The sequence below is a fragment of the Papaver somniferum genome, chromosome 2 (assembly GCF_003573695.1).
Source record: "Papaver somniferum cultivar HN1 chromosome 2, ASM357369v1, whole genome shotgun sequence".
NCBI classification, from domain to species: Eukaryota; Viridiplantae; Streptophyta; class Magnoliopsida; order Ranunculales; family Papaveraceae; genus Papaver; species Papaver somniferum.
This window is the reverse complement of record NC_039359.1, coordinates 104,139,257-104,160,734: the sequence shown is the minus strand read 5'-3', so window position 1 is coordinate 104,160,734 and position 21,478 is coordinate 104,139,257. Positions and strand designations below refer to the sequence as shown.

The 21,478-nt window shown below is 37.0% G+C and overlaps 3 protein-coding genes across 6 annotated transcripts; 2 read left to right on the top strand and 1 right to left on the bottom strand.

Annotated features, from left to right (window-relative positions):
• The first annotated feature begins 4,228 nt into the window (after positions 1–4,228).
• On the top strand, positions 4,229–6,739 carry LOC113348656 (putative cyclin-D6-1). Of its 4 annotated transcripts, XR_003359749.1 has the most exons (8): positions 4,229–4,736; positions 4,837–4,917; positions 5,025–5,123; positions 5,264–5,465; positions 5,579–5,709; positions 5,812–6,063; positions 6,141–6,252; positions 6,412–6,739. XR_003359749.1 is itself a non-coding variant. In XM_026592504.1 (7 exons), the coding sequence occupies exons 1-7, from the start codon at positions 4,569–4,571 to the stop codon at positions 6,153–6,155; spliced, it is 948 nt and encodes a 315-aa protein (XP_026448289.1). In that variant the 5' UTR covers positions 4,229–4,568; the 3' UTR covers positions 6,156–6,374. The 4 variants fall into 4 exon arrangements, 2 of the variants coding, with proteins under 2 accessions (XP_026448289.1, XP_026448288.1); XM_026592504.1 differs by lacking the exon at positions 6,412–6,739 and having other exon boundaries at positions 6,141–6,374; XR_003359748.1 differs by having other exon boundaries at positions 4,231–4,736; positions 5,812–6,252; positions 6,412–6,727.
• A 1,310-nt stretch (positions 6,740–8,049) lies between these two features.
• LOC113348655 (ubiquitin carboxyl-terminal hydrolase 14-like) lies at positions 8,050–15,488 on the bottom strand. The gene is made up of 20 exons (XM_026592502.1): positions 15,255–15,488; positions 14,980–15,151; positions 14,626–14,738; positions 14,148–14,484; positions 13,769–13,863; positions 13,139–13,272; positions 12,942–12,998; positions 12,741–12,818; positions 11,991–12,045; positions 11,813–11,854; positions 11,521–11,601; positions 10,766–10,964; positions 10,625–10,682; positions 10,422–10,544; positions 10,117–10,205; positions 9,904–9,993; positions 9,508–9,678; positions 9,280–9,395; positions 9,031–9,160; positions 8,050–8,517 (listed from the first exon to the last, which is right to left on the bottom strand). The coding sequence occupies exons 1-20, from the start codon at positions 15,360–15,362 to the stop codon at positions 8,339–8,341; spliced, it is 2,427 nt and encodes an 808-aa protein (XP_026448287.1). The 5' UTR covers positions 15,363–15,488; the 3' UTR covers positions 8,050–8,338.
• Positions 15,489–16,625: 1,137 nt separating this feature from the next.
• On the top strand, positions 16,626–17,396 carry LOC113351712. Its single transcript, XM_026595649.1, has one exon. It carries the CDS (start codon positions 16,626–16,628, stop codon positions 17,394–17,396), a length of 771 nt encoding a protein of 256 aa, XP_026451434.1.
• Positions 17,397–21,478: the final 4,082 nt, after the last annotated feature.

Here is a 21,478-nt window from a genome sequence, read left to right as displayed (position 1 = left end):
TCACGAATCCCTAAGCGAAATCTTTTAGTCATGAACATAATTATGTATCTCGAGGAAACCTAGGTCAATGGAGGATGATTCTATCAAACATCTAGGACAAAGAAGTGTCGTGGATTGAATTTCCCAGTTGATGAAGCCTCTTTATTTATAGATTTTTAATACTAGTGTTGCTAAGATAAATTGAGATTCAAGCAAACACTTTCTTTGTTTAGATGGAACTCTTGTAAGGAGTCCATGTAAGCATGTGATAAATATGTCTTGAAATCACATAGAAGAATATATACTATGGTCCGAGTACCGGAACCGTGTATAATGTTAGTTCTCGGAAAATATGCCATTCGAACTTATAAGCAATATCGTGTTCATTTAAATACTTAATATTTAAATCATGATGCACAACACAAAGTGTTTTACTGATAAATGATGTCTTAGAGGTTTTTATGACAGTTGTAACAATGTTAAACATATTTAAAAATATAGTCTATAAGCATCTATACATTTTTACGGAGTATATATGCGAAATTTTTCGCGTACCTATGACCAATTCGTGAATTCAGGGACCAACAGTACGCGTACTAGGTATATGTACCGCTTGGTTATTCACGAACTTAAATCAATACATTACGTGTACTATGTATGCGTACTGCCCCCATTCTCGAATCTGAAACCTTAAGGTACGCGTACTAGATACGTGTACCTACATATTTGGGAACCTCAAAAATCTTCGGTATATGTACTAGGTACGTGTACCTTCCCTAAGTCCATTTTAGTAAGTTATTGAAACTCTCTTTTGATGTTTTGAAGCATTCCCAAATGTTATGGATATGAAATATCATTGCTTGGGAAATTTCCAAAATATTCATATGACACAAACATAGTCCTTCAAAAATAAATTGTTTCAAACTAAGATTGTTAAGGACCTACAAACATCTATTGCTTGAATCATATTTGAAGATGTTTAACAAGACAAGCTTGGCTCAAATTTCTTTTTTGCAACAGTAAATCTACTAGAAGTCACACGACATAGTCTTATATAGATAGAATGACAATTCATGTGAGCAAATAGAATGGTTTAGTCTTCACATGCCTCTTGTTGATGAAGTTCTCCAAATGTTTTCGTTTGATATCCAGTCTTCAATCTTCGAGGGTTATTCAGTGATGTATGATACTCAACTACCAACCTCTAAACCTAGACCGAGACTTGACTTTAGTAGACTAGAAATCAAGATATGATTTTGTACAACTAATTTTGACAACAAGCTTGAGATATTACGAGTTCGATCGAGCAGTGCTCTAACACTTCTTCCTATTTTTCTTCTCGTTGGAAGTTGGCCCTTCATTGACTTAGCTTTATATTGAACCAAATAGTTATACAAATCCTTATCTCCTTGTCGCATCACCTTTTGAATAAAAGATTTATGATAATAATGTGTACCTGCGCCAGTAAATCCACGAGGACGACAACATCTTCCTGAACAGGAGTTGCTTTTCCTAAAGCGAAAAGAAAAGTGTGAACATCTGATGTCCAAAGCGAGTAAATATGAATCATATCACTCATATTCTGCTTAACAAATCTATATCTTGATGCATGCAACATAGAGACCATTCTCGTGGATAGTCGCCATGTGACCCCGGGTGATAATATATATAATAGGTCCAAGAACCTCATAGTGGATATGTCTCAGCCGATGAACGGATATGCACTTTCGAAAGGACATGGTCACTGGAGAAAATGGGAACATGTAAGGATTTATGAGGCGAGTAACCAGATTGTCATCAATTGTTGGTATCCTATTGTCATCCTCGAATACATGCAGGTGGAGTATATATTGTACGTGAGATGCGCATTCCCTTTATCTCAGCTATAACATGCGATACTTTTCCACTACAAGAGGGATTGGCTCGTTGTCTGAATAACTGCTGGATGATTCTCCGCTCATTGTGATTGTTGAATGATTTTTTCAAAGTAGAAAAAGATAGAATAGGGGAGCAATGAAAAAGAATATTGAAATCTCCATATATATATATATATATATATATATATATATATATATATATATATATATGATCTTTAAGAATGGTGAGAGTGGGAGCGTTACGAGCAAATAACTAAGAGAAAGTTAGACTGTTATTGGGACGTGTATGCTTTAAAGTAGTGAGATGGGTCTGTTGTAACCTCCATGCGCACTGGGTAATGGATTGCATTGTCCCATATCGCTATATCTGAGTGAATGTTGACAAAGCTAACGCTTAGTCAAATAGTCACGGACTATATTGATACATGAAAATTTACTATTTGAACTAAAGAACTAATATCCATTTTTTTGAGCCCTAGTCCATGCATGGATTGGGGACTGGGGGACTAGACTATTCCCAAAAAGGAGGACTTGTTTGGACCCAGGTCTAATGTCCAAGGACAAGAAAAGGAAGAAAAAGAGAAAAGAAAAAAGTCCATAAAAATTAAAAGGTTGTTGACAAGGGTGTCAAGGATAACTTAGGAGTAGAAAAATGACAATTTCGTAATAAGGGAAAGTGGGAAACATGTCTCACTACGAGGAAAAGAAATAACACTGGGAAGGAATATTCTGTCTGTCTCTCTATTAGGAAAGGGGAATTATACTTGTTAGTACCTGGATTAGCCTTATCACTAATTTTACCCTAAAACAGTCTTAGTCTAAAGTTCTTCCTTTTCTTACTCGTGTCTAATCTTTGCTTGCCATGTATCCCCGTCGAAGTTGCTTATGTACAACCATCACTTGCATTAATTGCTCTACTTTTCCTTTAAACTCGACTGTACGTTGTATTTTCCACGTGTTTTTTAACCTCAAAGGTAATAGATATCTCAATAGAAATCATTAAAATCTAGAGCTTGTCGAGGTACTTCCAATAATTATTTTTACCATACTCCGTTCTTTCTAGATATTCTCGACATGGCAAATAGATATTTTAACCTCACACACTTCATTAAAATCTAGAGCTTGTGGAGGTCTTCCTAAACCAATCGAAATTATTACTATTCCGTTTCATAATAAATCGATGATTTCATGTGTAAATTACATATGAAACCAGACTATCAATTTAAAACTTGGGGAAGTAATAGTAATCTTTGCTCGGCTTTTTAAAGTGGTTCGAGATCCACATTCTTTGTGTGGCATATCCAATCCAACTTTCACGAATAGAGGAGAACAGAAAATGTCAGGTGGTCAACCCTGAATAGTTGAATGAATCTAATACCCCGTATCAGCGTGGCACGTATCCATTTTGAGCTGCCTTCTCCGCGTGCAGCAGCATCAAATGAAACCAGCTGACACGTTTCTCAATCAAGTGATCGATCCACTACAGAACTGTTTCCGAACAAGATGATTAAAACAAGGATTTTGAAAAGCGAAAATGCTTGCTATCCATTATTATCAACCATTTTTATTTCCCACCTACCGAGGCTAAGAAATTCAAACAGTTACTAGAACCAAATGAATCCAGTTTTATGCTAATTACGATCGGTTGCAAACACAAACCAATCATATACATTTCACTAGTTAAAAACGGAAATGCCAGCTTGACCGAGTTTTTATCCCGACCAAAAATCATGTCTCTGATAGATGGCTGGGCTCCATTTTACCCCACTGATGAGCCCAATGCTAAAAACACACCAGAGGCGTTCATTCCCTTCCCGGGATAAAGATCGGGAGTGAGTGTATCACTTCCCAGTTGAAATTTAAAAATGGTTGGAGGTCTTGTGGTGGTTACCCGGTCAACACAGTGGGGATTGTACCGAATGCCCTTGGATCTATCCTACTTTAAAAAAATTACTACATTCAACTTGCAATACAATAACGCTACTGGCGTGGGAGCGTTATCCTGCCACAAAGTCACCAATAGGATGGTAAATTAAAAAATATATACTAGTATTCTAGTCACCCACCCACCCACCCTTTGGAGGAATATGATCCTTTTGTCTTTTACACTAAAGTAAAAAAGAAAAGAAGGTCAGTCATTACGTTGGTAGCTGGTGGGATCCTGATCATCTGGTCTATTATATTGCCATCAGTTTCTTCTCTAATCGGCTTGGATGTTTGCACATCCAAGGCTAATTGAAGGACCACAGCATGTAATGCCATTGCCATGTCGACAGGAAGCAGCAGCAGTGCTTGGATATTGGAAATCATAAAATTCAATTAAAACAAGTGATACTCGTGATATGTGGTTTAAACAAACAAAATGATTCAAAATTTACTTTCCTTTAATCAGAGCAGGTAGCAGCTAGTGTGTACTATTGTCCATTGTGTGGTAATAGTCTCACCCATCTCTTCGCATTTCTTCGGATTTTCCTTCCCAATAAAAGCGGGAATATCAGAGAAAGGAAGTTTATTAGAGAGATTTCATTTCAGATAAGGGGAGAGAGAAACTTATTAGAGTATACTTGAAGTCTCCCATTTCCTTTCTTTTCCTTTTTAAAACCGAATAAACCCACACTTTTTCATTTCTCTCTACTGCTAAAACCTTCAAATATTTTGTTTGTTGAAGAGGAAAACGGAGAAGAAGAAGAAGAGATAATTGATTAAGCAGCAATGGAGTACGAACTTGAAAATCCTTTAACAGGATTTGAAGAACATCAATCTGATACCATCCCGTCACTTTTCTCATATGAATCTGATCATATGACTTACATTTCGACTTCCAAAAATAGAGATCTAGATGTTTCTGTTCGTCGACAAGCAATTCCTATGATTTTTCAGGTAATTATTGTTATCAACACAAATTCCTGGTTTAAGTTTTCTGGTTAATTTTCTTCTGTCGGATTTTAAATTTGATCGTTATTTTGTATTTAAAATGTAGTTCTCGTGCAATTCCGACCCGTTCATACCTTATTTAGCTGTGAATTACCTCGATCGGTTCATCTCTAGACAAGAGTTGCCGGTAATGTTGATGAATTTGTTCTTCATTTGAACTAATTTTCTTTTCTACTTCTCGATTCAATTAATCAATGGAGGAGGATCTAATGAAGTTTGAAATTCTGATTGCAGCATGGAAAACTGTGGATGATAAAGTTACTTTGCATATCTTGTCTATCTCTTGCAGCGAAAATGAAACAAAACGATCTCTCTCTTACTGATGATATTCAGGTGTAAATTCTGCGAGAAGTCAAATTCCGATTAGCTTTTTGTTGTTGTTGTTGTTGTTGTTGTTGTTGTTGTTGTTGTTGTTGTTGTTGACAATTTTTACATGAAAAGCTGCATTTAACCTAGTTGATGTTTGACTGCAGAGAAAGGAAGGGTTTATCTTCGATACCGAAACGATTCAGAGAATGGAGCTTTTGATTCTGGGAGCTCTTAAGTGGCGTATGCGTTCCATTACACCTTTCTCATTCATCTATTTCTTTATCTCTTTGCTCAAACTTAAGGATCCTCAATTAAGACAAGCTCTCAAAAATCGTGCTACACAGATTATCTTCACATCTCAACACGGTAAACACAAAATACAATTTCCTTCTCACATTTTTTGAGTTCATACATCTTTATTTTGTTTTATCTTTGAAATCTAATTGTTATATTTGAATCATTACTGGTGATTGTTTCAGAAATCAAACTATTAGAGTTCAAGCCTTCAATTATCGCAGCTTCTGCGTTGATTTCTGCATCTCATGAACTTTTCCCCTTGCAATTCCCCAGTTTCAGAACGGCCATTTCCTCATGTATTTATATAAATAAGGTAAGAACAAATCCAGAACCACAAAAATTGTTGTTATTTTGATTATTTTGAAAGTTGTTGCTAATACTTATTTTGATGGATATTGATTTGTCAATTAAACAGGAGAAATTGTTGGATTGTTGGAATGTGATGAATTCAACAGTGATGAACAGCTACGAATCAGTTTTCGATATGATAATTTCTCTATCCACAAACAACACACCAGTCAATGTACTTGACCTACATTTCTCAACAACAACATCGCAAAGCGAGAAAGCAGCAGCAGCAACTGTAACGATAACAGAAAGAGACATTAAACGGCGGAAGATAAGTGGGAGTGATTTAGGCTACTGTGGTGACAAGTCGTCGTTTCAGGTTACTCAGATCCAACAGTGTTAGTTTTAGCTTATTCATCACTCATCTAAGTATTAATTTAGCTCGTATCTCAACAGTCTCCTAGAGAATGACATCCAGCAGCATAGAATAGAAAACTGGTGGACGGATGATGGATGGTTTAATTTTTCAAATTTCTTGTTTGGGAATGATGACGGAATTCGATAAATGGTACTGTGTCTCTTTTGTTCCTTCGCAGAGGAATAATAACGATAAATAATTTATTTTTTTTAAAATGTAAATTTTCTACACCAAAAAAGGTGCCTGCCATTATTAAATTTCGTTTGAATTTCTACTCAATATTTGAAATTTTCCTTTTCATGTTTTAAGATTGTATGGCGAAGGCGGGAAATTACTATGGAGTATAGTAATCCTTATGGAAAGAATGCTGGCACATCAAATAGACAAAACAGGGAGAGCACAGTATATCCTTAAATGAAGGGGTTTATTGAATGTGTATTTATTCAACTGATAGCTAAAATTTTAGTTTTAGCTACTACTATTCTCAAAAGTCTAGACAGCTTACCATGAAAAGGACTGCTACTTGACAAGAACTGATGCATTTATTTTGATCTCATCCTTTCGCAAGAACTTCTCTTGTCACAAACATATCGGATTTGTGAGAGTAACTCCAAGTTTGCAAAACCTTGGTTAATATACGTAATAACCTTTTCTGATGAGAGAATTTACTCTCTTTTATTTTTAAGGTTATTGGGAAGAACTACATTAAGTTTTAATTATCATGTGCATACGAATTACTTTGGAAGAATTTACGTACAGACTACCGAGTTTGTTTTAGTAGAACAATGTACTACAAGATTAGTTAACAAGTTCCTGGTAGAAGTGGTCCAAATTTATATTAATTGTACTTGAAATAATGAAGGTTTTACAGGTATGAAGTTTCGAACTTTGGTCCAATTCCTCCCATATTGGAAGATCTTGCATGGTTGCCCACGAGATCGTATAGTAGGGTAGGTGTGGTCATGTAGTATTAGAAGATATTGCATCGTTTGACAGTTGCCGAGTCCTTACCAACAAATCCAATTTTTGCCATGGAGTGTAGTGTAGACCGTATCCACCAAAAGGGAACCAACTCATCGGGGGTTTGGATCTTTGGTTACGAAGTTGCATGGTACCTGGAGTATGGACGGATCGCGAAAGACTGCCTCTTACCCTTCACCACAAATATACCACCCCGATTGTTGACCATTCTATCCGGAACTCGTATACTAATAAGTGGATGACTGAATGCTTTTACGGAAAATGGGTCATTTGTCCAAATATTTTTAAAACATGGTTTAAATGGACAAGTAAAAATTAGTTTGGATGAAATGGACAAAAAAAAAATAATAAGAATGAAAATTCTGACTTAAACTTAAAAAATAGCAAAGATGAAACTGGATGCATCCCGATGTAAATTAAAAATAAGAAAAAATATTTGAAAATGGTCTGGATGAAACTATTTACATCCTGACTATTTTTATATTTTTGTCCATTTAAACAATATCAAAATCTAACTGTCTTATTTTGTGTTTACCAATGCCTCCATTTTCAAAGCGGTAAAAACAATGAATTTACTTAATTAAGAGCTCTGAAATTTGAATAGTAGCATTCAAATTAGAGTGGTGCTCCATTGACCAACTATAAGGAAGGTGAAATCTCTTGTACTTCTCTCACCATTTTTTGTACGATTCCCTCCTTATGTCACGCCAAGTTACACCTCGAAATGACTTATTCAAATTCTCAGAACATAAATATGCGTGAAAAATTATCAATAATTCAAAACTAACGAATCATAGTATGAAATACGACGAGTTCCGTGTAGATGGAGAGACTTGGGGGCACTCGACATTTGATAAATATCAGCCTTTTGCAATCTTTGCGTATATGTTACTAATTTTGGGGTCTCCTTTCTAAAGTTCGGTCCCATGATCCCATTAAATCCCAGTTCAGCTAGGCAAATGTTCATTGGCCACAACCCTAGATTTGATTCAAATTTAATTACCATTAAATTTTAAAACAATAAAAAAAAAAAAAAAATTGAAACTCTTTCTTCGTCTACCACCACGGGCAAACAAAAACTGAAAAAATGTAGATTACAGCAAATGGGGCTGGCGACCAGAAGGTGAACAAGCGAGCCGAACCAAGTATATACCTACAAACAGTTCCAGACAAACAAAAAGCTACCTGAATAGCAGGTAAGGATTGACCATGAGCCAGGATACTCAAAACCAAGCCTGCCTTTTGCATCTCCTATCTAACTGCTGAGTCTCTCGAAGAAATATAAGTAGCCCATATCTTTAGGAGGATTGTGTGAGACCCCAACCTTGTCGTCATTGAATATCACCCACTTCCCGTCTTTATTCACATGAGCTACATAATGTCCGCAATGAGTAGAAGTACCAATGTGACTCACCAATCCGAGAAGCTTGTATTCTGCACAAGAATGAAAAATAATGAGATCCTTACAAACTACTTATATGGTTGTGTGCACAACCTCATTTTAACACAATTCTAGGGACACGAGGAAGATCCAAGGGCTCAAATTTGGCAACAAAGATCATGCCAGTTCTTCGCACACAAAAATATTAGGTTCTTGTAAATTGTAATTACATTTAAATCATTGAATTTCACACTTCAAGTGCATTTCTACATCTAAGAACAATCAGGATGGGACTGGGTTTGCTACGATGTAAAACTGTCATAGTTTCCTTGTAAAAACTAATTCCCAACAGTAAACCAGCATGGATAACACCAAACTACAAAAAGCTAGCTTTTCATGGTCGAGCCTTCTCAGTGAACTTACAAGCCTGAATGCAGTAAATAAACTTCGGAGAACCCACAACTCTACCCCCCATAGGAAAAAGTTGATGAAATAAATTCCTAAATGCATCTGTTGTTTAATGGTCAGAATAAGAAAGGAAGACGAAGGAAGTGAAAGATACTAACTTCCTCCTCCATCAGGTAATCCACCATCCGCAGAACACTCTGCACCGCTTGATGTAGCATCCATATCGGATGGAGCAGAGGCGTTAGGATTGCTAAATATCCAATCTGTAGCTTTCTCAATATTTCCACCCTGTCAAGAATCCCAAACCAGAGAAAGCAGTTAACAACATACATGATTACATCAAAGAAATTGCTCACTAAAATATCTGCGGTAGTGACTCAAGAATGCGGATGGATAAAGAATCTTACTGATGCCTTTAACGCTTTTATAGCAATATCTTCTTGAAAACCAAAGGAAACCAAGGTATCAACTTGTGATTGGTCGACGGGTGATGGAACACTCTCACTGATAGGATCATCTATATCTGAATGCAAAATATGAAGAAACCATTGTAACTCGGAGTCAGAGGGTGTAACAGCATAGCATAAAAGATGAATGTACCACAGCTTAAAAAGGCTTGGTCAGGGTCACCGTACCTGGATCATCCATGTGAGAGAGCAACCAATTCATAGCCTCCTCCACCCCAGCATTTGAGGTGTTAATAGCAGCCTTTTTACAGTGGAGACTGTTGAATCCCATTGCCACAAGCCGTGAAACAATATTATCATCAGCTGAGGGACTTGATTCTACTGTCTCGGACCCAGCAACTGCAAAACAGATGAAACAAGCTTAGCTACACCCTCCTTCGCAACATGCAAACTGACAGACATATGACCACAGAGCAAAGAACCATTCAAGTACAATTCAGTATCTTAGACAGTCAGGTATTCCAAAGAGTGTTTCCAGCAATAATATACTATTGGTAAATTCATTTTTCATTTATTCGGCATGACAAATAGATATCACACTACTCAAGCCACTTCATTACGCACCTTCCTCAGGTAACAACTCTTCCCCTGGCTGAAGACCCTTGCTGCGCATGTGGCTAATATCTATAACATCCGGAACATCTATATACACATCTGCAGAAATTCGAAGGACAAAAGACAAACTAATGTTCAGATGAAGTATGTGACGTAAAAGTAGAATGAGGGAATAAAAAACACTGCAGCGGTTTGGAAGAAACAGGTAAGAAGACAAGATACCAAGCTTTTTAGGCACCCAGCCTTCCTCCATGACAAATTTCCGCATATGCAACACTAGATAATCCGGGAACGAAGTTAAGCCAGTAGTTCTGCAAGAAGCAATAATATTTAAGATAGTTTCTTCCGGTTTGAGATTATCCACCTAATAAAGGTGCTGCCACCAGTTATAGGCAAGAGCCTTGAAACAATACTGAGTTCTGAATCGCCTTTCACTTTCTTTACAAATGATAGTAACAAGTGCACAACAATACAAGACACGGACACATTCGTAAATGTAGTGAGCTAATACTTTGTTAGAAACTTACTTGATTGCCGTGGTCTTGGCTTTCAAGGCGCTGCTGTGGAAATCATGTACCTCCTCTGGAGCTGAAAAGATTTCCAAGCATGCTTCTAGGGGTACTCTTGGGCGTACAATTTCATCGTTTGATCTGAAATAGTAAAGTTACGTACAACTTATGAAAATATACTGGAGCAAAATAATTGCATCAACTTCTTTTATGTTACTTACACTTCCTTTCCTTCCAAACTCCTTTCTGACTTCAACTTGTAAAAGGCTTCTAGCTGTTCTGTATACTCAAATCAAGAATCGTAGTATTTAGTGATCAACTCCACATACAGGCTAAACAGGAAAGCAGTTCGCAGAACTTACCTTTATTAGTAGCTTCATGCAAAGGAATGTTTAAGGAAATGGTGTAGTCAACTCTTTTATTGTAAGTAACTTTTCCAGATGGACATTGTAGACGCTCTTCAATACCAAATTTGAAACTCTTAGAGGGATCCAACTGAGGGCTTCCAGCATTTGCTCGCTCAACTTGGTCAAGAAAATGTAGAAAGAACTCTAAAGCGTCCTAGGAAAAAGTTATGACAAATAAGTTACATAGAAATAGCTATAAGCCTGCTGATAGTGTCAACAACGAAAAAGAACAAAATAAATGAATAGAAGCAAAACGCTGCACTTCTAATACAAGCAGCATAGGGCTACAAGCAGACACCCATTTCCGTGATAAAAAACATATATGACTTTATCATTTAATCCAAATAACGGCAAATACTATTTCTACAGCATGGGACATACAAAAAAAGTTAAAAAACAGATGATGGAACTCCAAATGCATCCTTATCATATCATTTAATGCAACACAGGGGACTGATAAAGCAACAGTGCTCCTTTTGGTTTGTGAAGAAATACAAAGGGCTTTCACAAATTTTTATACCTCATGTCAAATTTTGTCAGACAGCAAATTGCAACCAAATAGGGCTTGGTTTAGCAACAGCGGACGATTCTCGACTTATTATCTCATTGGAGAAAAGGGATAAAATGAAACAAGAAGGTAGACTCTTCACAAAAAGCATGTGGATGTGTGTCAGCGAAGTAAAGTTCTTTGACTGTGAGAAAGACAATACCTGTTGTCTCATACTAGAAAACTCAGGATGGCTTGCAGCAATAACTGACTTGAACATACGAGGTGGTATTCCCTCCTGTTTCTGAAAGAAGAATAACATTTTAAGCATCCAATGCCAGCACAAAAACTTAGAATAATTACATGCAAGTTAAAAAAGACGGAGAGAAACGAATGCATATATCACAAAGATAACACACATGCTACATCATGAGATCAATATTGACAGCATAAATTCTACAGTCTGAAAAGAATTTCAGCACATTAAGGTAAAAAGATTAATGCAGAGAACTTACTGTACTTGTAGTTGAAGTTGCAGAATCAAAACTCCCGTCTTTCTGGAAAACAAATGACTAGTTATACTCCATGATCTCGGAAGAAGAGACAAATTAGTAACTTCTCTTTCTATAAAAGCAAGCAAGCTTAGCTTTTCCATAAAAGCAAGCAAGCTTAGCCTTTCCATAGATAGCATACCTCCTGAGCAGGAACCGAATATTTACCGGACAGCATACCATGCCCAAGTTTTGTCCTATCACAACACGAGCAATATGATATTTAAGATTATTACAATCAATGGGACAAACGAATAGACAATTCATAATGGAAATACTTAAGCTACACATCATGAGAAGGCAGTCGTCGTTAGAGTAACATAATAGGAACTACTGTAACATAGTACCACCAGGACGACAATTACTGTAACAGGCAGGCTCTGTTAAAAGCTTATAGTTGAGTAGGGTTGAGAAAAATATGTCTTTCAAGTAGCCTATTTAAGTTATATTCAACAGGAAATCATCGCATGTAACTCAAGCAAGATAGCTTACATAAATCAAGATCTTTTAAAATGGGAACCAAAAAAGAAAAACTACAACCTTTACTAAAAACCACAAAATTTGAAAGAAACAAGTAATCTTATCTCAGAGGAAACGACAATAAGATCAGAACAGCACCACGAAACCATAAACTACCAAAAAAAATCTCAAAAACATCAAAACTGGACTTAATAAAAAGGGGGGGCTTAATAAAACAAGGGGGAAATGGAGATGGAGAAAATATGCAAAAACTCACAGGAACTTATGAAAACACATTGTTAAACAGATCTCCTCACAAATTGAAAGTGAAATGAAAAACCGTTCGGCGATGCTCAAGATAAAGAAACTCATCAACCAAGAAACAATACAGCAAAAATGACAATAGAAAGATGCTCGTGCACTAATTACTCACAACTGCATATTCAAGTCCAGAGTTGGGTCAGCAGGTGCAGTCTCAAAAGCCTCTTTCAGACTTTGACTCTTGTAGTACCTGACACAAAAATACATCAACCGAAAATTTCAAAAGAGCAGAAAAAAAGAAGGAAAGAAAATATGTGAAGCTAATCCAGAATGTAAATACAAATCTTTACATTTCATATAATAATATACTGACCGTGAACAAAAAGAGCTTGTTGAGAATACCACTTGCATTGTCGCTGCCAAATAACAACTGTGGAGAACATTATTTAAGGTGATTTTTAAAAGTTTAACCAAGAATGGGACAAACCAGAGCAAGTACACAAAAAGAAGAAAAAAAAGTTAAAGAGTGTGACTGTGAATCCTTAAGCAGCCCTGATGGACCAAACTTACCTATTTCCCAGATTAACAAGTCCAGTATAACCAGGTCCAAATAATGGTTCTGATTCCTGTCCACTTTCTTGTATGCGATTCCAATCATAATTGGTATTCTGGTCAAGCTCTCTTTCTGCTGTTGTCATTTCGGTCTGAGAACACACATCTGTTAGTTCCATTGTAGAAACATGACTATCAGATGGAATGAGGAATATAGTATTCAAATTACAGTGTTCTACCTTTTCCTGGTGTGAATTAAGAGATTTTTTCTTGCACAGTTTAACACGAAAATAACATAAAATAAAAGTTCCCTCACATCCAAAATCACAGTTTCTAATTTAAAATATCCTTTTTAATACAGTCAGCAAACACTTGTAAGCAAAATAGTTTCTAGATAAGGGGGGTTTCAAACCATGTGACCTAGGTAGGCAGGAAGCCGAAAGCTATGGGATTGAGATATTCGTATGACAGATGCTTTAATGAAGTAAGAGGAGATGCAATCCGTTCTTATTGTTCAGAGAAGAAAGAGTTATCAGATTTAACTGTGTAATATCCTTTTTATTCTTTTTACTAATATTCAAGCCCTATTTCCAACGATATATTTACAAAGGCATACAAATATATATATAACAAGAAGAAAAAACTAACCTTCTTAAGCGAGGAAAAATCGATTCCAAAAAATGCCAAATGTTGAGCTAATAGTGGGTCTTCAACACTTTCATCCTCCGGATACGAGAACACATCTGAGCTGCCACAATAGGTTCCGTAATTAGCTCTAGGTGCACGTCAATCTAAATTTACGATAATCAAGGTACAAGAGAAAAATTATTTTTAAGGTCAACATTACTTAGACAAATGTTTATATAAACATAAATATCTGAGCTGTGAAATTAAAATGACTGGAACACACCGCATTAGGATGGCATTTGCATATCGAAATTTCTTTGTTAAGCGATTGAGTTAGAAAACATGACAAAGTTTAATACTTGATAATAAATGTCAAATTGGGGATAAAGGAAGGGGTTACCTGCTCCTTCCAAATCAGCAGTTATAGTTCCCAGTTTTACAGCAAGAGGATGGTTTGTTTCTTTGTAATGTTCAATAGCATGATTGTTGCCCCCAGTTCCATCCCAGTTTCTTCTCCCACAGAATATCATTCCATCAGTTAAATTTAGCCATAGGTTTTCAGTCTTGTCACATTTGCAGCATTTCCACCCAGAAGGAGGCACAACAACACCAGTATCAATCTGTATCAGATTCGTAGCATAGGCACTAACTTGCTTCTTATCAGCTGTCCAAGATGCTAGTTGTTCTTTTTTCTCAGCAGCCTCAGCCCTTACAACAGTATCAACTGCCAACCTCACCTGAAATTTCAAAAGAAAATCGAACCTAAATTTTAGAGCCAAACACTGTGAAAGTTCTCTCTGATTGTATTCATATTATATTCTTAAGCAGTAGTCAATTCCTCTTTTCAAGTAATCAATTGCAGAATAAGACAAGATCACCTTTTCTGGCAGCTCAACTGAAGGAAACGGGAGGCTGACAAAATCAGGCAATATTACAATATTGTAAGTTTCTTCATACTCCGGTTCATGGTTGTCAAATCCCCCATCAACCCCTGCATATGAAATCGAAATTTAGCTATACTTCTTGTTTTCTTAATGGATCGTTAATGTCTAACAGTTCTACAGAAATCTATTTCTAAATTTCTAAAACAAAACAAAGAATCAAAGACTGAATGAGGTTGATCAAATACTACAGGCGGATGTAATGCAAGAGCAAACTCCTTAATTTAACTGAAGATTATGGCAAAACAAACCTAAAAAATGAATGTAAAACACTTAATGAACAATTTATACCTATAGCTAAAAGAGTCGGTTTCTTCAGAGGTCTATCCTCTGAGACTTGTTTTATAGTTTGTTTTATATGCAAATAAACTGGATTTCCAGTTTTCTGATAGTTCGAACCAACACAGTCTTTTCCAAACGCAAGAAACGAACTCATATCAACGTATAGTCCTCCTTCAGATTTCTGAAAATCATCAAAATAAAAATATTCCATTAAAGATATACAGATGACGGAAACGAACATTCAAAATCAAAATATGCAGAAGTAGAATTAAAAGAAATTGTACCGGAGTATCGAATGAAATACAGCATTCTTGCTTGTAAATTCGATTAGTAGGCTCTGGAATTCGAACTCGAGAGAGATTCGATCTAAGAAGTTCCATTGGAGTTACCATCTAGGGTTTGTGGAAGGTTTCAGAAAATTAGGGGGAAGAAAAGGGTTTTTAGGTGAGAAAAGAAGTTTGCGAGGGAATATATTATTTGCCCTAAAGCTTCCTGCAAGCAAACTTATTTTGGGCCGAAGGAACAATCGCAAGAAAAGTATGTATGCTTCAGCCGACACAGTATATATGCTTCCAGTCCTGAGTCTTACGACTATTCAGAAGATTTACACGGGTTAGTCCACGAGTGAGTTGGAGGGAGTTTAATGTATTTTGAATCTTGGGGATTTTGAGGGAGTGTAAGAGAGTATAGGGAGCTTGAGAGAGTTTGGTGTGTTGAGTGTAGGGAGTTTGAGAGACTCTCCCAAAATCTCTACTTTTTTGAGAGATTTGGAGTGAGGCAAAAATACACTTTAAACTTCCTAGAAATTCCCAGAACTCCCACCAAAAAAAAAACTCCCTATCATTCTAATTTTTACCACTAACAGGGAGTTTAAGAGTTTCTTTCAAACTCCCCCACGACTAACGGGGTTTTTTAGGGAATTTGGGAGACTCTTCTAAACTCTCCCACGACTAACGGGGATTTTGAGAGACTCCCTCGAACTCCCTCACAGACTAACGGGAAAAAACACAACTACACCCAACTCCCCCAACTCCCTTGAGGACTAACACCCTGTTAGTCAACATTGATACTAACCTAATCAGCCAACTTGGGATAACCTGGCTCCTAAGGCTCCCTATGGTCTTCTAATCTACCGGCTAGATTAGCAGTTCACGTCAGTTAGAGCAACCTCCTAAGCCCTATGGTATGGCGAATCTATCAACTAAACGCTGAATAGTTCAGCGTCGAATGCTGAACAGATCAGCGTTCAGGAGAACGCCGAACCGAACAACGTTTGACTCGGTCAACTGTGTTGACAGCGCTGCACCATTCAGCGCCCAAGAAAACCCATATCTCAACAGAAGATCGACCTTCTTCCCCATTTTTACTTCTCACTCATTTTTCCCCCATTTCTCCCGAAAATGCATGTCCAACTTCATGAGTTCTAGATTTTTTTTTGCAAATTCCTTCTGTGGGTTTATTCTATTTTTAGTTTGTGATCGATTGAAGGTGCTATGAAGTTTATGGATGCAATTATTTGGATTTCTAATAGTCGATACATGCGTCAACCTACCGCTCAAGATACATAAAGGATTTTAGCAGAAAATGAAGCTCGGGGATTTCCTGGGATGCTTGGTAGTGTCGATTGTTTTCACTGGGCATGGAGAGCATGTCCAATGGATCAAGCAGGATCCCACTGCGGCTATAAGTCATATCCCTCGGTTGTTTTGCAGGAGGTAGTTACGTATGATAGATGGATCTGGTATTCCTATTTTGGGTTGGGTGGGCAGAACAATGATCTTAATGTCTTGCATGCTTCGGGTTTGTTTGATAGACAACTTCTTGGTGTAGCACCTCCTTGTCATTATCAAATCAATGGAAGGAATTACGACAAGGGGTACTACCTAGGAGATGGTGCATATCCTATGTATGGTTGCATCGTGCAAGCGTACGAACCCTCCTCAAACAATAGAGAAGCTCTTTTCAATCAATACCAAGAAGCCAAAAGGAAAGACATAGAACGTGCATTTGGTGGTCTAAAAGGTAAGTTTGACATTATATTGAAACCTTGTCGTTATTATAAAAAATCGGACATGAAGGCAATTATGAGGGGGTGCTTGATAATGCACAATATGTGTGTTGAGATGGAATATCGAAATGTGGATTGGGGGAGGATCACGGGAGATGAACCTCAACCGCCAATTCAAGGAAACGTAAGGCTAGCTCTTCATATATTGTACAACCCTGCGATTTGGGCGGAACTTCGCTTGGAACTCACTACACACATTTGGAACCGACACGGAGAAGGTTTGAGAGATGGTGATATTCCAAACATGCATATGGATGATGCCTTGCCGAAAGTTCATGAGGGTACAACCGACGTGGACACCGATGAAGACCAATATGACCCTCAAGGAGATGGAGCATTTTATGAGAATGGAGAGTAAATTTCATATTCACCAATTTATTTAACCATAATACTCTTTTTTTCGATCAAGCACGTTTACAATAACTAGAACTTCATTAATAAGTATACATTTTAATTAGTTCTTGTAAACTCCATAATACTTAACTGGAACTTCATAATACTCCTTCATGCATGTTTACAATTACATTACATATTTAACTAGAACTTCATAAACTTCTTTATGCATATACTTCATTCAAATCAACGTCGATCTCCACATCTCCAAAGCGGTGATATGAATGAATGGCATTCCATGATCCGTTTGGTATAAATCCAGAGCATCTTCACGATTACCATTTGATGCCCTTAATGAAATGGCAAAAAGCTTGCAATAACACTTGATGCTTGCTTACCGAGATTGTAGTTGTTTTTGGAATCTTCCATTATCATTTCCATTGATTCTCACAAATTCTTGAACAACTTGTTCCCAAAATGTGTTGCTTGTTTGAGACTTGTCTATAGGATTTGTGTTGTTAATTTTGCGGAAAATTCTCACCAAAGCATTGTCTTCGGCGATTGAGAATGCAACCATGCTTGAATTTTGAATTGAAAATTTAGGAGAAGAAGAATGGAGTGAAACTTAAAAAGTTTGGGGTGGGGATTTTGAGTTCATGTGTTGAATGTATATAGAGAGTAGAAATGGTTCTGAGTTTGGGCTGAAAATGTAGCTGTTAGACAAAGCGTTGAACCAAACAGCGCTTTGCCTAACAGCCGCAAGATCAAATTTGACCATTGAATCTCAACGGCAGGGAAGGTAACGCTGTACCGTTCCGCGCTTGGGCGCTGCACCATTCAGCACTGAGCAATCTCAGCCATTAGATCAAATATGACCGTTGAATCTCAACGGCTCTGATTTAGTGGATGTTTGAAACCTCAACAGCTATATTTTCAGGCTACCCTATAAATAGAAAACTACTTCTCCTTTATCCCTCACACAAAAATCAATTAATTATCTTTTTCATTGATTTTCTTCTTCTTCTTCACATAATTTTATGCATACAAAATTATGACACATTTTACTACAAAAGAAGATGAGGCACTAATTTATGGTTGGGTTATAGCAAGCAACGATCCGATTCATGTAAAAGATAAAAAAGGTGCAATATTTTGGAAGACGATTATTGAAGAGTACAATAAAAGAAAAGGCCCTAATGGTACCGAAAGAGATAAAAATTCATTGCAAAAAAAGGTGCAACACATTGAGAACCGAAGTGAGAAGATATCTTTCATATGTTAGGCCCTACTTTCGAAACAAACGTACGGGGTTTAATAAACAAGATTATGTAAGTGCTGGAATTTTTTGTTGATGTTTTTTTCCCATTTTCATCTCTTTCTTTCTTTTTTTCTCTAAATTTTCCTTTCATTCTTTGTCTAATTCATATTTTCCCAGTATCGTCTTAGACAAAAGAATTATGAAGCAGAGATTGAAAAACCTTGGAAGCACGAATCGGTTTTCTAGATCCTGAAGACCTATCAACCCGATTACAACCCAGCGGTGAATAATGATGATGGAGCTGGTACTTCCACTCAACCTACTCAGCAAAATCAAGCTACTCAATACAATGAAGCTGATACTATGGATGAAGATTTGGAAAATATGGCAAGGTTTGGTAGCTCCTTATCTACTCATAATTTCGAAACCTTGGACATATCTCGTAGAAGACGCTATTTCGAACAAACAAATGACGTTAAAAGTGGAGGGAGAGATCAAGCAAATAAAAGGCCTCGTGAGGCTAAAGCATCGCAGAAAGCAGATGAAAAAATGGATAACTCATCGAACTTCTTGAAACCGCACAAGCACAAAGGGAGGCCAAGTATGAAACAAAGGAAGAGTACTTGAAGAAGAACATGGAAAACTCTACAATCTTGGCACAAACACAACAAAGAGAAGCTGACATGAAGATCCCACGCCAAAACTTGAATGAATTAGATAATTGGGATAAACCCCTCTACAAAATATGGAAGAACGAGATTTTGGCCCGTCATGGATTACCACTTATCTCCTAAATTAAAGTGATATATTAGTAATAATTTAAGTTATTTAGAAGTAGGATTTCAATTTCAATGTAGTTTTTTATGTTTTAAGTTATTTAGAAGTAGGATTTCAATTTCAATGTACTTTTTATGTTTTAAGTTATTTAGAAGTAGGATTTCAATTTCAATGTACTTTTTTATGTTTTAAGTTATTGTAGATGGGGAAAACTATTTGTTGGTTTTTACGGAATTGAGGAGATAACCGTGCGGAGGAGATTCCTTGAACCGAGAAAATGCTCAACCTCACACAGATGCACTGCAAGAAGGGAGTGCTTTAAGTTCGAGAGATCAATCTGTAGGACACTGGCCTAAACCAAGACAATGACCGTTCCAGAGTCAATTCGGTCACAAGAGAGGATGGGATGATCTGTAGGAGGGAAGCTGAGAAATGTGTGAGATCAATGGTGATCGAGATTGTAGGTGTGTTGTGTATTCTGCGTAAGAAGGTTCTAAATGATTGAATTTACTCAGTTGAGAGTGATTGCTCAGACGATGAGTTCGTGTAGACGAAGGATTGTTTGTGTGAACTTGTCGAGAAATTCTTGTCTGTTTCAATCATGATTCAGAGGCCTTTTATATTTCTGAATTGAAAACACCATGATCCCATGAAGTGTGACAGTTGCTGGAGTCAAAGAGTGGGGAAGTGGAAAATCGTGTTGAAACCAGTTTCTCATCGTGCGGAGACTTGGTTAACTTTTCACCCACTACTTTGCTAACTCCTTCAAATGATTGCACGCCTTGCTCACATTCTCATCGTGTGTATGAACACACGTGTCGTAGACCGCCAGACCAAAACCCTCGTTAATATCCCCCCATGTGACACGATTGATATCTCATGAATATGGAGTCTGCAAGACAGACGTGTATTTAGTTAGTCAGTTGCTGACTTTATGGGACTATTAGTCCTTGTATTGCTGAGTTGAACATAATTTGCAAATGTTCTGAGACTCATGAATCGAACATGTCTGCTGAGATAGAAAATATCATTGTCGAATAAATGTTGATAACCTGAGCAAATTGTGCTGCTGAATCGTTGAATATTGATAGTTGAACCAATATTCCTTAGTCTGAGCAAATATTCCTTAGTCTGAGCAAATATTGCTAGTCTGAGCAAATATTGCTCATCTGATGAATTATTGAGTATTGATAGTTGAACCAACATTCTTCAGCGTGAACAAATATTGTCCATTTGAGTGAATGTTGCTCATTTGATGAATTGTTGAATATTAATAATTGAACCAGTATTCTTTGGTGTGAGCAGATGTTGCTCATTTGAACAAATATTGCTCGTCTGAGCAAATGTTGATTTAAGATGCTGGCATCTGAGCTGAGCATGATTATTAAAATGTTGACCACGGGATCAACGTAAAATTGTTAATATTTGAATCTGCTCAGAATTATGTTTTTTTACAGAGCTCTGGATTCAAAACCCTAATTTTGATCAATTGTTGAATTGATGATTAATCGATGATTTATTGAAAACCGTTCATGATATGAAGGATGGACCGTCTACATGGGATGATGAATCGACCTTGTAGCTCCAAGATGCTCAAGTGAGCAAAATACCAAAGTCTCCTGAAGACCAGTTGGTGAAAAGATGATTAAATGTTGGTTTAATAATTTATTAAAATAGTGCTTGTGTGAGCATCAGGTAGTAAAACCTGATTATGGAGAGATGAGGGACCGACTAGGGGGGCATGAGACTGTCCATTGGTGATCATGGGACCAGCTGATGGTCGTTTGAGCAAACTCCAAGTTGTTTGGGAAGAGTTTGGACCCAATATGAGCAATTGAGCAAATTAGGTCAAAATTGTTAAAACACGTGGGACCGGCTCTTTGCAAGCCTCAGGGACAGCCTTGGTCGGTCAATGAGACATGCCCGTATCACCATAATGTTCATGTCTCAGTCCTGAGAGTTTCGATATTTTCTGATGCGTGTTTGAGCAACATTTTGAGAAAATATGAAGGATTCAGGGCTTTGCTGAAACCGGGGAATCTTCATGAGATGATGAAAAAATAATTAATAAA